The sequence below is a fragment of the Ahaetulla prasina genome, chromosome 3, assembly GCF_028640845.1.
Source record: "Ahaetulla prasina isolate Xishuangbanna chromosome 3, ASM2864084v1, whole genome shotgun sequence".
NCBI classification, from domain to species: Eukaryota; Metazoa; Chordata; class Lepidosauria; order Squamata; family Colubridae; genus Ahaetulla; species Ahaetulla prasina.
In genome coordinates, this window is record NC_080541.1 from 149131915 (window position 1) to 149145699 (window position 13785).

The 13785-nt window shown below is 39.0% G+C and overlaps 1 protein-coding gene across 1 annotated transcript in view; it reads left to right on the top strand.

Moving 5' to 3' along the window:
- The first annotated feature begins 3632 nt into the window (after positions 1 to 3632).
- Positions 3633 to 13785, top strand: part of GTF2B (general transcription factor IIB) — a 29944-nt gene continuing 19791 nt past the window's right edge. Inside the window, exons 1-2 of the mRNA XM_058175300.1 lie at positions 3633 to 3741; positions 10257 to 10363. Coding sequence (XP_058031283.1) covers positions 3725 to 3741; positions 10257 to 10363 — 124 coding nt within the window. The 5' untranslated portion in view covers positions 3633 to 3724. The remainder of the gene's footprint in view (positions 3742 to 10256; positions 10364 to 13785) is intronic.

Here is a 13785-nt window from a genome sequence, read left to right on the forward strand (position 1 = left end):
AAACAAAATAATAACTAAAAGCCAACATGGTTTTGTCAAAAACAGATCATGCCAGACTAATCTTATCGCATTCTTTGACAAAATGACAAAATTAGTTGACCAGAGGAATGCTGTTGATATAATTTACTTAAACTTCAGTAAAGCATTTGATAAAGTAGACCATAACCTACTACTAGATAAAGTAGAAAAATGTGGGTTAGACAGCACCACCACCAGATGGATTCATAACTGGCTGACCAACCACAATCAACGTGTAGTCCTCAACGGAACTACATCCACATGGAGGGAAGTATGCAGTGGAGTACCCCAAGGCTCTGTTTTAGGCCCAGTACTCTTCAACATCTTCATCAATGACTTGGACGAGGGGATAGATGGGGAACTCATCAAATTTGCAGATGACACCAAGCTGGCAGGAATAGCCAACACTCCAGAAGATAGGCTCAAGTTACAGAAAGATCTTGACAGACTTGAACATTGGGCGCTATCTAACAAAATGAAATTCAACAGTGAAAAAAGTAAGGTTCTACATTTAGGCAAAAAAACCAAAATGCACCGGTACCGTATATGTGGTACCTTGCTCAATAGTAGTACCTGTGAGAGGGATCTTGGAGTCCTAGTGGATAACCATTTAGATATGAGCCAGCAGTGTGCAGCAGCTGCTAAAAAAGCCAACACAGTTCTGGGCTGCATAAACAGAGGGATAGAATCAAGATCACGTGAAGTGTTAGTACCACTTTATAATGCCTTGGTAAGGCCACACTTGGAATATTGCATCCAGTTTTGGTCGCCACGATGTAAAAAAGATGTTGAGACTCTAGAAAGAGTGCAGAGAAGAGCAACAAAGATGATTAGGGACTGGAGGATAAAACATATGAAGAACGGTTGCAGGAACTGGGTATGTCTAGTTTAATAAAAAGAAGGACTAGGGGAGACATGATAGCTGTGTTCCAATATCTCAGGGGCTGCCACAAAGAAGAGGGAGTCGGGCTGTTCTCCAAAGCACCTGAGGGTAGAACAAGAAGCAATGGGTGGAAACTGATCAAAGAAAGAAGCAACTTAGAACTAAGGAGAAATTTCCTGACAGTTAGAACAATTAATAAGTGGAACGACTTGCCTGCAGAAGTTGTGAATGCTCCAACACTGGAAATTTTTAAGAAAATGTTGGATAACCATCTGACTGAGATGGTGTAGGGTTTCCTGCCTGGGCAGGGGGTTGGACTAGAAGGCCTCCAAGGTCCCTTCCAACTCTGTTGTTATATAATAAATTAACATAGAAGTATAACAGATAAGAGTGGATTTCTTAATTTTCTTTTTTAACTAAAGGTGGAAAATAATATGACTAAGGGAAAAAATGTGAATATATGGTAAAATAGGTTTGTAATATTACTATTGTTCTTACATTTTTATCCTGTTTTTTAAAACATAAACAAACATGCCTAGTAATCCTGCCTATTTTCTCCGCAAAAACAACCCTGTGGTAAGAGTGGTCTGAGAGAGAATGACTGACCCAAAATCACTCAGCTGGCTTTCACGCCTAAGGTGGGACTAAAACTCAGTCTGCTGACTTGTAGGCCAGCAGCTTTCACAATCACACCAAACTGGCTGTCTATCATACACAGCATGGTTATCTAGCTGGGTCAGTTTGGTTGTTAATGCTTAGCGATTTCCCCATGACAGGATGATTCGCCTGTTAACCTTCAAGAGGATATAGAAAGCAGATTGTACAGAAGGAGTCCCATCAAAAGTATTTACCAATGCCAGCACAGAAGTATATAGACCGGGTGTCAGCAACCTGTGGCTCCACAGGTGATCCCACAACTGGCTGACCCCATCCCTCACATTCCCCTCTCAGTTACTCCTTGCCTGGTCTGAGAAGGTAAGGGCGACAGTGGGGGATGGAGAAGTGGCCGGGGCAGAGACAGAGAGATACAGAGAGAGTGGGAGAGAGACATAGAGAGATACAGAGAGAGAGCGGGGTGGGGTGGTGGTGGGGAGAGAGACAGGGGAGCGAGGGAGGGGAGAGAGAGAGATGTCAAAGGGTTTTGTGGTTCCCGATGTTTTTTAACAACCGGTTCACTGCCCTAATGACCGGCTGGGTGGGTGTGGTTAGGGGATCATGTGACTGGTGGAAGTGAGTGACGTCGAGTTGGTCATGCCCACCCAGGTTTTGTGGCTCCCAGTGTTTTCTGGGTCCGAATGGCTCTTTGAGTGTTTAAGGTTGTAGACCTTAAAACACTCAATTAAGCTGCAGTCTCCCTCTCCCCCTCTTCCAACTTGCTTTTGCTCTTTTATTTATTTATTTATTTATTTGTTTACATTTATACCCCGCCCTTCTCCGAAGACTCAGGGCGGCTTACAATGTATAAGGCAATAGTCTCATTCTATTTGTATATTTACAAAGTCAACTTATTGCCCCCCCAACAATCTGGGTCCTCATTTTACCTACCTTATAAAGGGTGGAAGGCTGAGTCAACCTTGGGCCGGGCTCGAACCTGCAGTAATTGCAGGCTCTGTGTTCTAATAACAGGCTTCTCTACTGCCTGAGCTATCCCGGCTTGGGTTTAACTAGTAAATAAACAGCATTCAAATGCTGCAGTCCCATTACTCTATGCAATGCACAAGAAAATACCATCAGTATTGCCCATAGATAGAATGAGCTGGAAGGGACCTTGGAGATCTTCTAGTCCAGCCCCCTCCTCAAGCAGGAGAACCTATACCATTTCAGTTAAGTGACTGTCCAGTCTCTTCTTAAAAACTCTAGTGATGGAGCGCCCTCGATTTCTAAAGGCAAGCTGTTCCACTGGTTAATTATCCTCACCGCTAGGAAGTTTCTCCTTAATTCCAGCTTGCTTCTCTCTCTCATTAGTTTTCAACCATTGTTTCTTGTCCTGTCCTCTGGTGCTTTGGAGAATAATTTGACCCCCCTCTTCTTTGTGGCAGCCCCTCAAATCGGAGGTGAGTTTCAGTAGGTTCTGACTAGTTCTGGAGAACTGGTAGCAGAAATTTTGAGTAGTTCGGAGAACCAGTAGTAAAAATTCTGACTCGACCTGCCCCCATCTATTCTCTGCCTCCTGAGTCCCAGCTCATCGGAGGAAATGGGGATTTTGCAGTATCTTTCCCCTGGAGTGCGGAGGGAATGGGGATTTTACAGAATCGTTCCCCTGCCACGCCCACCAAGCCACGCCCACCAAGCCAGACCTACAGAACCGGTAGTAAAAAAATTGAGACCCACCACTGCCTCAAATACGGCTATCATGTCACCCCTAATTCTAATCCCAGACCCTGCAACCGTTCTTCATATGTTTTAGTCTCCAGGCCTTTGATCATCTTAGCTGCTCTTCTCTGAACTTTTCCCAAAGTTGCAACATCTGCTTCGTTGCATAGTGACCAAAATTGGTTGCAGTAAAAGTTACAACTCTGCAACAGGAGTATAAAACATCTTTGCTGGGATTTAAATCCCACAGGGGCGAAACCAACCACCCTGCCTAGCAAATATGCTTAAGACCTCCTTCCTCCTTTAAAACAGACCAGGGGACGGCACCGTCTCTCCTCTTCCCTCCTCCCGCGGAAGAAGCCAGGAAAGCGCGATCCTTTGCTTTTTTTTTTTTTTTTGACCCGCGCGGCGTTCCGTCGACGAGTCCTCGGCGAGTTCCAGCCCACCGGAGCTTTGGCTTAAAAGGAAACCCGTCAGTCTGCCTGCTGGAGTCGATGAGGAGGAAACAAGATGGCGTCCACCAGCCGGTCAGTCGGGGAAGGTGTCTCTGGTGGGGAGGTTCTGTGTGGTTCGGGAGCCTTGACATCGGGTTTTAAAGGAGGGGGTGGCGGGCGGGAGAATGAAGGATGTCCGGGGAGACCGGGAGGAGCCGCGGCTACGGCTGGAGCTCTTCTTAGGCCTCGGCCTCCCTTGACTTGCTGAGGAGCATCTTCCCTTTATGGCCTTCCGAGCGACTTCTCGCCCCGCGGCTCGTCTTTTCTCGCCTTCTTCTCCCTCCCCGGCTTTTGCTCTTGCCTTTCTTAGCGCTTTGAGCCCCCCCCCTCTGCCAGTCTCAATAGGCTCCCCGTTTTCCAAGCCTCTCTCGTCCACCCCGCTCCCTTCTCGTCGCCTCCCTTACTGCCCTTGCTGAGGCGCTCCCCTCGCATTAAGCAGCCCCGTCGCTGGCGACCGAATCGGCCGTCGCACCGACGGAGCAGAAAGGCATACCTTTTTTTCTTTTTAAAAAAAGAAAAAAAAGAAAGAAAGCCTTTATTAAAATAATAAAAAAAAAAGTATCGCCTTCCTTCCATTTTGCGGCATAGCGCTCCTCTCATACGGTAAGTGGGACCCGCATGACTTCCCATGAATAAAGTTAATGCTTGTGTTGGGGAAATGTGGCGAGGAATAATGTGTGCCGTTTTTCCCGTCAGGGGATGCTTATCGCAGTCCAGCCAGGTACTTGACATTTTGAACTGACCCAATTGTGCAATTTGTGCGGGGGGAGGGGGAGGGGAGCCCTTTCTCTGGCAAAGGGTTATTTATACATTGTCAAACTCAAATCCAGTTTTTCCTGGGTAAAACAGTTTTTCCAGAAGCCGACTTGTACCAAATTAAGTAGGGGAGCAAATCTGCAGCTAGTTTTGCCAGTGCTCGTTTGCTTGTGTGAACCCAAGTCTGGTTTAGGGAAAAGTGCCTTCTTTCTCAGGTATTCATGACCTTTCGGTTTGAGGAAAACCAAATTAGGGGTTTGAGAAGCCTCTAATTGATGTTGCTTCAAGTGTGGTTATATTATTCCTGGGGGTCCCATTAGGAGCCACCAAAATCAAAAAAAATTCTCAGCCCGTGTAGAGAAATAATACAATATTAAAATACCACCAAAACAATCGTTAGTGGCAAATGAATGAATCACATTTAATTTTTAATATAGTAAAAAAATAAATATGATTCATATAAGCATATAAGGACTTTGGTGGTCCTCCATGCTTTTTAAAAGTGGGAAGGGGTTCTGAGAGAGAAAAAAGTTTTAAGAAATGCAGAGCTGAATTATATGAACAGGTTTCTCTGACAGTTGTAAAAATTAATGCCAGAAGAAATTCATCTCTAAAACAACAGGAGGCTTACTTTAAACATCTGAAGATATAATATAAATTTCATTACCATTTGCTAATGTTGCTTTCAGATGTAGAAAAAATGTTTTATGGTATAAATTTTCCAATGCATCACAGGAATATTTGATGTTGGGTTATTAATTGTGAATCTTAGCCAGCTTTATGTTTTTTAACTGGCTGATTGTATGTATGTTTGGTTTTCAAGTTAAGAATAATTGATAGATAGTTAAAAGCCAGTTTGTTCTACTCCCATTTTGTCCTATTTTAGCCATGAATGCTGGCCTCTGTGATTTTGGGCCAATTACTTTCCCTTCGCCCAGTTTACCTCACAAACTTGTTTTTGTGGGGAAAATAGAAAGAGGAAGGAATATTATGTGTTACTGCTTTGAGTTATTTATAAAAATAGTAAGGGTGGGATAAAATAAAATTTTATTTTCATTTTCTAAAAATATTAGTCCTACCCAATAGTTGCTAACCTGTGTTTTGAATTACAGGTTGTCTCTAAAATCTAGATTAAATTAAAGTCATAAATTTAATTAAACAGTGAAAGTTTTGTTTTTACTTGGATGAAAAAAAGATAGGAGTTAATTAAGCAGCAGTTTTAGAAATATCTTCTGTATTGTATGTTCTGTTTGATTTTCATTCATTAATAATTATAGAGTTGTTGAAAAAGTTTGGTACAAGGAGAAGGAAGTGAACGTTGTTGATCAATACTTTTATATTCTTCTAAACAGAAGGGTGATATAACTTAGTAATAAGTTTTTTTTAAAAAACCTGCTAGCTCTTGTTAGTGTTCTGAAAAAATCCTAGCAGTCAACTATCAATAGTGCTTGAGTATTTGCTCCAATAGATTAGTTCTTTTTATGTAAAGATGTTCTGTATTCCTAAATTAACTCCTGTATTTCTAAAGCAGTAGCAGTGAACATATAATACAGCTTAACAGCACCAAGGTATAAAAAGAGCAGATTAAGACTGGTAGCAAGGAAATGTATAGCCGCAAAAACTAAGACTCGTAGTAGTCTTTACTGGCAGAAAACACAGGTAAGGAGAATTACTAAATTTAATTAAAAGAATATTTCACAGTAATGGAACAGTAACTAAGAGGTTCTGCCCCTCATATTTTTTTATATGTCTTATGAGCAGATTTACCTTCTTATGAGCAGATGTTACCAGGAATGGTAACATTGAAGCAAATGGTTCTTAATGCAGTGTGGTCCATTTAAATTTAAATTCACATTTAAATTCAGCCTGGCAATAAATATGAAGCTAGTATATAGGACATAAGCTAATATAAGATTTGACATATATTCCCCAGTGTTTTCCAACCCAGTGGTCTCCAGATGAATAGGGAAAACAGTTGCTTGCATTAGAATTAAACTGATTTAAAAGTTTGGCTTGCATGGTTAGGGCCATGGTCACAAAATTGTTGGGTTCCTTTCCTTGTACATTCATGAGTATGCATAACTGTTTGTAATTTCAAATCTGTTATAGGAGATTTATGTTTTCTAAGATGACACAACTTTGGGGTTGTGATTGAAGTTCAAATTAAATTTTGAGTTAGTAGGCTCACTAGGATCAGGGGAGAAAGTGTTTAAATAAATTGTCATAGAAAAAAATGTTGAATAACTCTCTTGCTGTCCAAGGGAGGAATCGGTTAAAGGTATAATATATTTGTTGAAGAACACTATGGTTTATCTTCAAAATGTTTCCAGGGAGCTCCTTTTTAAGAGCACTGACAGTTTTGTGGTTACTTCCAATTCTGTTTTTTTGTCAAGCACTTTTGAATTTCACATCTATAAAATTCATCGTTAGGCAACATACTAGATGCTCTGTTTTTTCTTAGCATCTTGACGATGAAGATGGTAGTTTCAGCAATTTGTTTAGATTAGTAATGTGAAACAGATCATTTTGTATCTGCTATTCAGTTACTAATTTACTTTTCCTGATGATATCTCCAGAAGCCAAAGGCCAAATGAAGCTAGTCTTATTTTCAGTCCCCTTTTCCTTCCAAGAGATTAAATTGGGTTTGTTTTGGGTTTTATGTATTTGCACTATTTCCAAGTTGCACATAACAACAGTAGAATTAAAAGTACATTTTTTTTTATCATTAGTCTGTTAGTATTCTTAACTTGGTTTTTGAATATTATTTCCAGATTTCTAATATTGTGGATGGCATTTATATATGCATAAAGGAAAATAATGGTTTTGAATTAAGATACCAATAAAGTTAACAAAAATTACATACTGAATGTAATTTTCTTTGATATGATTTTAGTAGGATGAATGAATATTTTTTTTAAAAAAATAAAGCAATCTGAAGTTGGTGGTGTAGTAGCTTACTTGCTTAAAAGCATCCAGGTGAGCCAAGAGATCTTTTTATGTATTGGTAACATTTCCTCTTGTAGCTGGATTCTGCTGTTTTTAGATTTTCTTAATGGCAAGAAGATTAAAGGAGAAGAATTGGGAACTGTGAATGAATATGCAGTTTATGAATAAGTTTGAATCCTCTAGAATTCTGGCTACTTATTACATGCACAAGAGTAGCTAATACTATGTTCATATTGTTTATTTTTTTTTATTTGCATTTATATCCCGCCCTTCTCCGAAGACTCAGGGCGGCTTACACTATGTTAGCAATAGTCTTCATCCTATTTGTATATTTATATACAAAGTCAACTTATTGCCCCCAACAATCTGGGTCCTCATTTTACCTACCTTATAAAGGATGGAAGGCTGAGTCAACCTTGGGCCTGGTGGGACTAGAACCTGCAGTAATTGCAGGCAGCTGTGTTAATAACAGACTGTCTTACCAGTCTGAGCCACAGAGGCCCCTTATTTCATGGACTTATTTCAAAGAACTTACACAAAGGTTAAATTTTAGAACCGCTAACAGGTATCACAAAAGGCTGTTTTTCCCCGTCATACCTTTAGCCAAAATTGTTGCAATATACAGCATTAATGTAGAATAGCTCTTATCTTAAAGTGAGGTGATCTGATTTCTATTTCACTCATATAAAATACAACTTACTCAGGTTACAAACATAAAATGAGAATATGTTTAAGGTACTTCTTTTAATAAATAATCAATTAACCCCTGTTAATTGAATTTGATACAATTGGTTTTGAAAAAGAGGCTACAGTGCTGCATATGGGATTATTTTAAGGTTGTTAATGGTAGTTCTATAGATACGTGCAAGTAATCCTTGACTTATGTCTACAGTTGACCATAATTTTTAATGCTAACTGATGTGGTTAACTGAATCGTTCAATTTTATGACCTTTTTGCCATGGTCTTTATGTGAATCCAGCTTCTTCCATTAACTTTGCTTCTCAGAAGCCCTCTGAGAAGGTTGTAAATGACAAGTATGAGACCTTGACTTTGTAACTATTGTAAATACGTGCTGGTTGGGAAGCACCTAAAGTTTGATCACATGACTATGGGGATGCAACAGTTGTAAATGAAAGGACTAGTTATAAATGTTTTCAGTACCACTGTAATTTTGAACGGTTGTTAAACAAATGGCCATAAATCAAGGATCACCTATAATTGTAGAAATGTCTGTTGAATGAACAAAAAATCAGGAATTTAACAGGGCATACACTTTGGATATTTATCCAGTACTGTATGATAAACTCATATTCTTGAGTAGTGCTTCCACTTCCAATACTTTTAGGTAGAAAATGGAGTATTATTTTTTTAAATAACCAACAAGTAACTTCTTATTAGTTTGATTAGTTTAGCTATATATGAGTCTCTAATTTTGCATATTTTCTATTTCTTATTCAAGGCTATATGTGACTTTTAGTTAAATACTTATTTCATAATTTTAAAGAACTGCATAAACCATCTTCATTTATGTAGCTCCATAGTATTGAACCAGATCATCCGTCCTTTCCCTGCCCTGCTTCCCGTTTTGGTAATGGCAACTCCATGAAGCCAGCTAGTATGGCTGGTTATAATAATGGCAACAGTAGTCTTGACACATCTGAAAAACACCAGCTGGGAAAGGTTGGTTTATATAATAATTTAGCAAATGATGTCAGTCATAGTTGTGAATTTCATTTAAAATGAAATATTTTTATTTATTTATTTATTTATTTTATTTGATTTTTATACCGCCCTTCTCCCGAAGGACTCAGGGCGGTGTACAGGCATAATAAAACCGACAATACAATATACAAGTTTAAAATACGATTTAAAAAACTTATTTAAATTAGCCCAGTGATTAAAATTTACCATACTAAAACCCCGTTTAAAATTAATAGATTTAACATTAAAATCCCAATTTAAGCCAGCCCCGCGCGGATAAAAAGATGAGTCTTGAGTTCGCGACAAAATGTCCGAAGGTCAGGTATTTGGCGTAAACCCGGGGGAAGCTCGTTCCAGAGTGTGGGAGCCCCACAGAGAAGGCCCTTCCCCTGGGGGCCGCCAGCCGACATTGTTTGGCGGACGGCACCCTGAGAAGTCCCTCTCTGTGGGAGCGTACGGGTCGGTGGGAGGCGTGTGGTAACAGCAGGCGGTCCCGTAAGTACCCAGGTCCTAAGCCATGGAGCGCTTTAAAGGTCATAACCAACACCTTAAAGTGCACCCGGAAGGCCACAGGCAGCCAGTGCAGTCTGCGCAGGAGCGGTGTTACATGGGAGCTACGCGTAGCTCCCTCTATAACCCGCGCAGCTGCATTCTGGACTAACTGAAGCCTCCGAGTGTACTTCAAGGGGAGCCCCATGTAGAGAGCATTACAGTAATCCAAGCGAGAGGTAACGAGCGCATGAGTGACTGTGCATAAGGCATCCCGATCAAGGAAGGAGCGCAACTGCCGAACCAGGCGAACCTGGTGGAAGGCCCTCCTGGAGACGGCCGTCAAATGGTCTTCAAACGACAGCCGATCATCCAGGAGGACACCCAAGTTGCGCACCCTATCCTTTGGGGCCAGTAACTCGCCTCCAACAGCCAGCCGCGGCTGCAGCTGACTGAATCGGGGTGCCGGCATCCACAGCCACTCCGTCTTGGAGGGATTAAGCTTGAGCCTGTTTCTCCCCATCCAGACCCGTACAGCTTCCAAACACCAGGACATAAAATAAGAGCATTAGACATGAATGATTCAGAAATTAAGTAAAACATGTGCTATTTATTGTAAATTGTCATATAACATTTAATTTTATATTTTTTAAAGCTTGGACGTTCTGCCTAGAGTGACATGTCCAAACCACCCAGATTCCATTTTAGTAGAAGATTACAGAGCTGGAGACATGATTTGTCCAGAATGTGGACTTGTTGTAGGTAAGTAATTATATATTATATATTTAATTCTTCTATTTTTTCATATTCTTAATGTTTCATAAGTTTCTCAAAAGACTAAAATAAATGTATATTATTAATCATTGCACTTTTCAAACAGTTCTGAGTAAATTTCCATACTCAGTAATTAATAGATTAGTTGCCTTCAAATGTTTATGTAAGTGATTTGTGTTACTAAGTACTCAAAGAATACTAAAAGAACAGTTTTAAAAATTGTGTTCTTCTCTGTCATTACTGTCTCTTGCATTAAATTGCTTGAGAACTTTGAATTGTCCCTATTATCTAAAGAATTCCATTCCTTAAATTATTAATTTGTAGTAGCAGTTCAGAATTTGTAGAATTCCTCCTTTAGAAAGCATTGTTTTTATTATGTACTCTTATTGGTGCTAGATGAATTCTCCCCTTTGTAAGGATTTTCTGGGATTTAAATGGTTTAAATAAAACAAATTTGGAATTTTTAGGGACGGGGTTCTAGCTTGAATGTTTCCTTCCTGCATTTTATTGTTTTGTCTCTGCAGTATGGCATATTGCTATTTTGTTTTTATTGTATAACAAAAGTTAGACAGTGTTCTGTTTGTTCACAATTTATAGAGACAAGTCCAGATTGATTATAAACTTCTCGAGAAGTAAATAATATCAGATAGCAACACCATAGTAGCCAGTGGGTTAAAAGGTTGCATATATTGTAGATTAGGGGTTCTCAACTCCCAGTCCATGGCCTGGTGCTGAACTGCTGCCTGCTTGGAACTGGGTTGCAGAATTAGTGGCCCGGCACACATATGCACGAAACTGCATTTGTGAAAGCAGTGCATGCTGAAATCATTCCCTCTTCCTCCATATGCTGTTGCTGCCATCTCCACCTGTCCGCTGAGCTGGAAAGTTTGAAGACCGCTGGTACAAACGGCTTCTAAAAGGCATGTTTAAATGGAGGCTTTAAAAATGTAAATTCAGCTCTTAGGGGGTATTGTACAAAATGAATGTAATCGCTTTAATCAGGTAAAATAATTGGTTAGGGAAAACTGATTTAAGCTAAATTACATTGCAAAACTACAGAGAAATGTAATAAAATGTAATAGATAGGAATGGGGATTTTCAAAACTTGTAAAGCCAGGAATCCTACATTTCATTTAGAGCAATTCAAACTGCAGCTGATTCAGGATTTATTTCTAGATTTATTTATTTCAACATGATCCTGAAATGATTTGGTTGTGATAGAGGTTCAACATGTAGTAAAGGAAAAACCTCCCTGGAATACTGTTAACTGTTCTATTTCTAGATTGATACATTTTGCATGTTGCTAATTGGGAATATGAATGAAAAGTCACTTTTCTTTTGAAGATGTTGGATAATACGTTGAAAAGCTTTTAGGGATGGTACGGTGAAGGATAACAGTAGCTAGTTTCACATATCACAGCAAACAAAGTAACTTAAAGATAGAATAGATATGTATTCATAAAATGAGAAGATTTAAAATTTCCTGTTGAAAATAACATAGCAATTTTAAGAAAATACTCTGAAGTTTGATAATTGCTGTGTAAAAAGACCTGTAAGTTCTCAACTCAACCATAATTGATCATGGTCGCAGGTCATGTGGGTCTTTAAGCAGGTCACCACATGACTGTGTCTGGTTTTTATAACCTGTTTTGTGGCAGCTATTAAGTGAATACAACAGTTATTAAATGAACACCATGTCCACTAATTATACCAGTCATTAAGGGAACCCAGTCTACCCAATGGGCAATTTTTTTGCTAGAAACCAGGAGAATGTACATGTGACTGCAGGATACTGCAGCTTGCTGTAAATACAGGTCAATTGTCAAGCACCCAAGAGTGTGTGGCTGTCAGAACTTCAAAACTGGATTGCAGATGGCTCTGGAGAGGAGTGTTATAATTTCAAACAGTTACTAAATGGCCAGTCATAAGTCGAGGATTAAATGCTTGTAGTATTCCTTCTGTGGCTCATGACTGAGCCAAGGCTGGTTTTTTTCTAAGTTCTGTTTTTCCTGGGAGGTAAGGTTTTTATTCTATAAAATTGTGATAAAGTTGCTAATATAGGAAATAGTACAGAAAAATGTAACACAACATAAAGAACTAGGCTATGGGACTCTTTCATGTCTAAAATAACGTTAAATTTCACTTTGTGGCAGCTTGCATGTGGCATTTCTGGCATTTAAATGGATCTCAAGTAGCAGAATTTAGAAAGATTGCTGCTAAAGCTCTAGAGAACCACTTTCAGTAGGTTTAGCTAGATAAGTCTGTCTAGATATGTAGTGACCCAGAATAAGGCTTCTTTGAATGTAGAATAAATCTTAACCTTTAATAGCTTAATCAGTGTATGTTTCTTTCCTAAATTACATTGCCATATAACAATATTTGATTTTTCTTGATTCAGATACCATTATTCTTTTAAGTTCTCAAATATAATCCAGTGCTGTTCTAATTTTATAATTCTGCCTGTGTTATATTATGTTCATATTCATAGGTAGCTTTTTTGTTTTTTATGATTTTGATTTACTCTTATTTTTAATTTTAGTTGTGTTTTACAGTTTTATTTTTGAAGAGGAGAGCTGGTGATTTTGCCAGTCATTAGAGGGCAGCACATTCCTTATTTAACATCTGAACAAATTGTATGGGATTGTCTTCTGTTTAAAGTTCCTAAAATCAGTGCTTGTAGTGGGGGAAAAATATTAAAACAGATGCCAGCAGAAATCCACAGTATGGAATGTTAACATAATAGTCTAAGATTAATTAGAATTGGATATACATTTTACAGAAATAATTGGCTACCCACTGTATTCATTGTGTGAACTGAAGTCTGAATGCTGTGATGCATTCTAGCCTAAGATTTTTTCAGCTGTGTTGCTTGGAGTCTTAAGAGTGCATGAGAATTTGACAGACTCTATGAGAAAGTTTCAAGTTCACTCAAAAGCAGCCAGATTTGATCACCAGAGCTTTGCCTCATGGTCAAGAGTCTTGGGATTTTTCCAAAGTAACAGGTTCCATGGACTAAAAAAGTTTTAAGCCCCTGATATAGGCAGCTATTTTGGGTTTCCTATTTTGCTAGGTCATCTCTGTAAACAAATACATAATTATGTAATCCTCCCCACTACATAGTGGTAAATAAAGTTAACAGATCTTGTCCAGGTCTCCACATAATAAGCTGATCTTGGCAGTGGACATTGAATATGAAACTATAAAATCATGAAGTGTTATGATTGGATATATTTTAGATTTTGTCATTCTTCAATTCCAGATTAGGAACACTCGTCGTTACTGACACAGAAACTACCAGTTAACGGGGAAGGAAACAAAAATCTAAGTATAAAGTTGTACATTTTTAAATGATGACATTTTGGAAGAATATTTTTAGGAAAAAAAAGTAGAAATGGAGAGCCAGTTTGGTC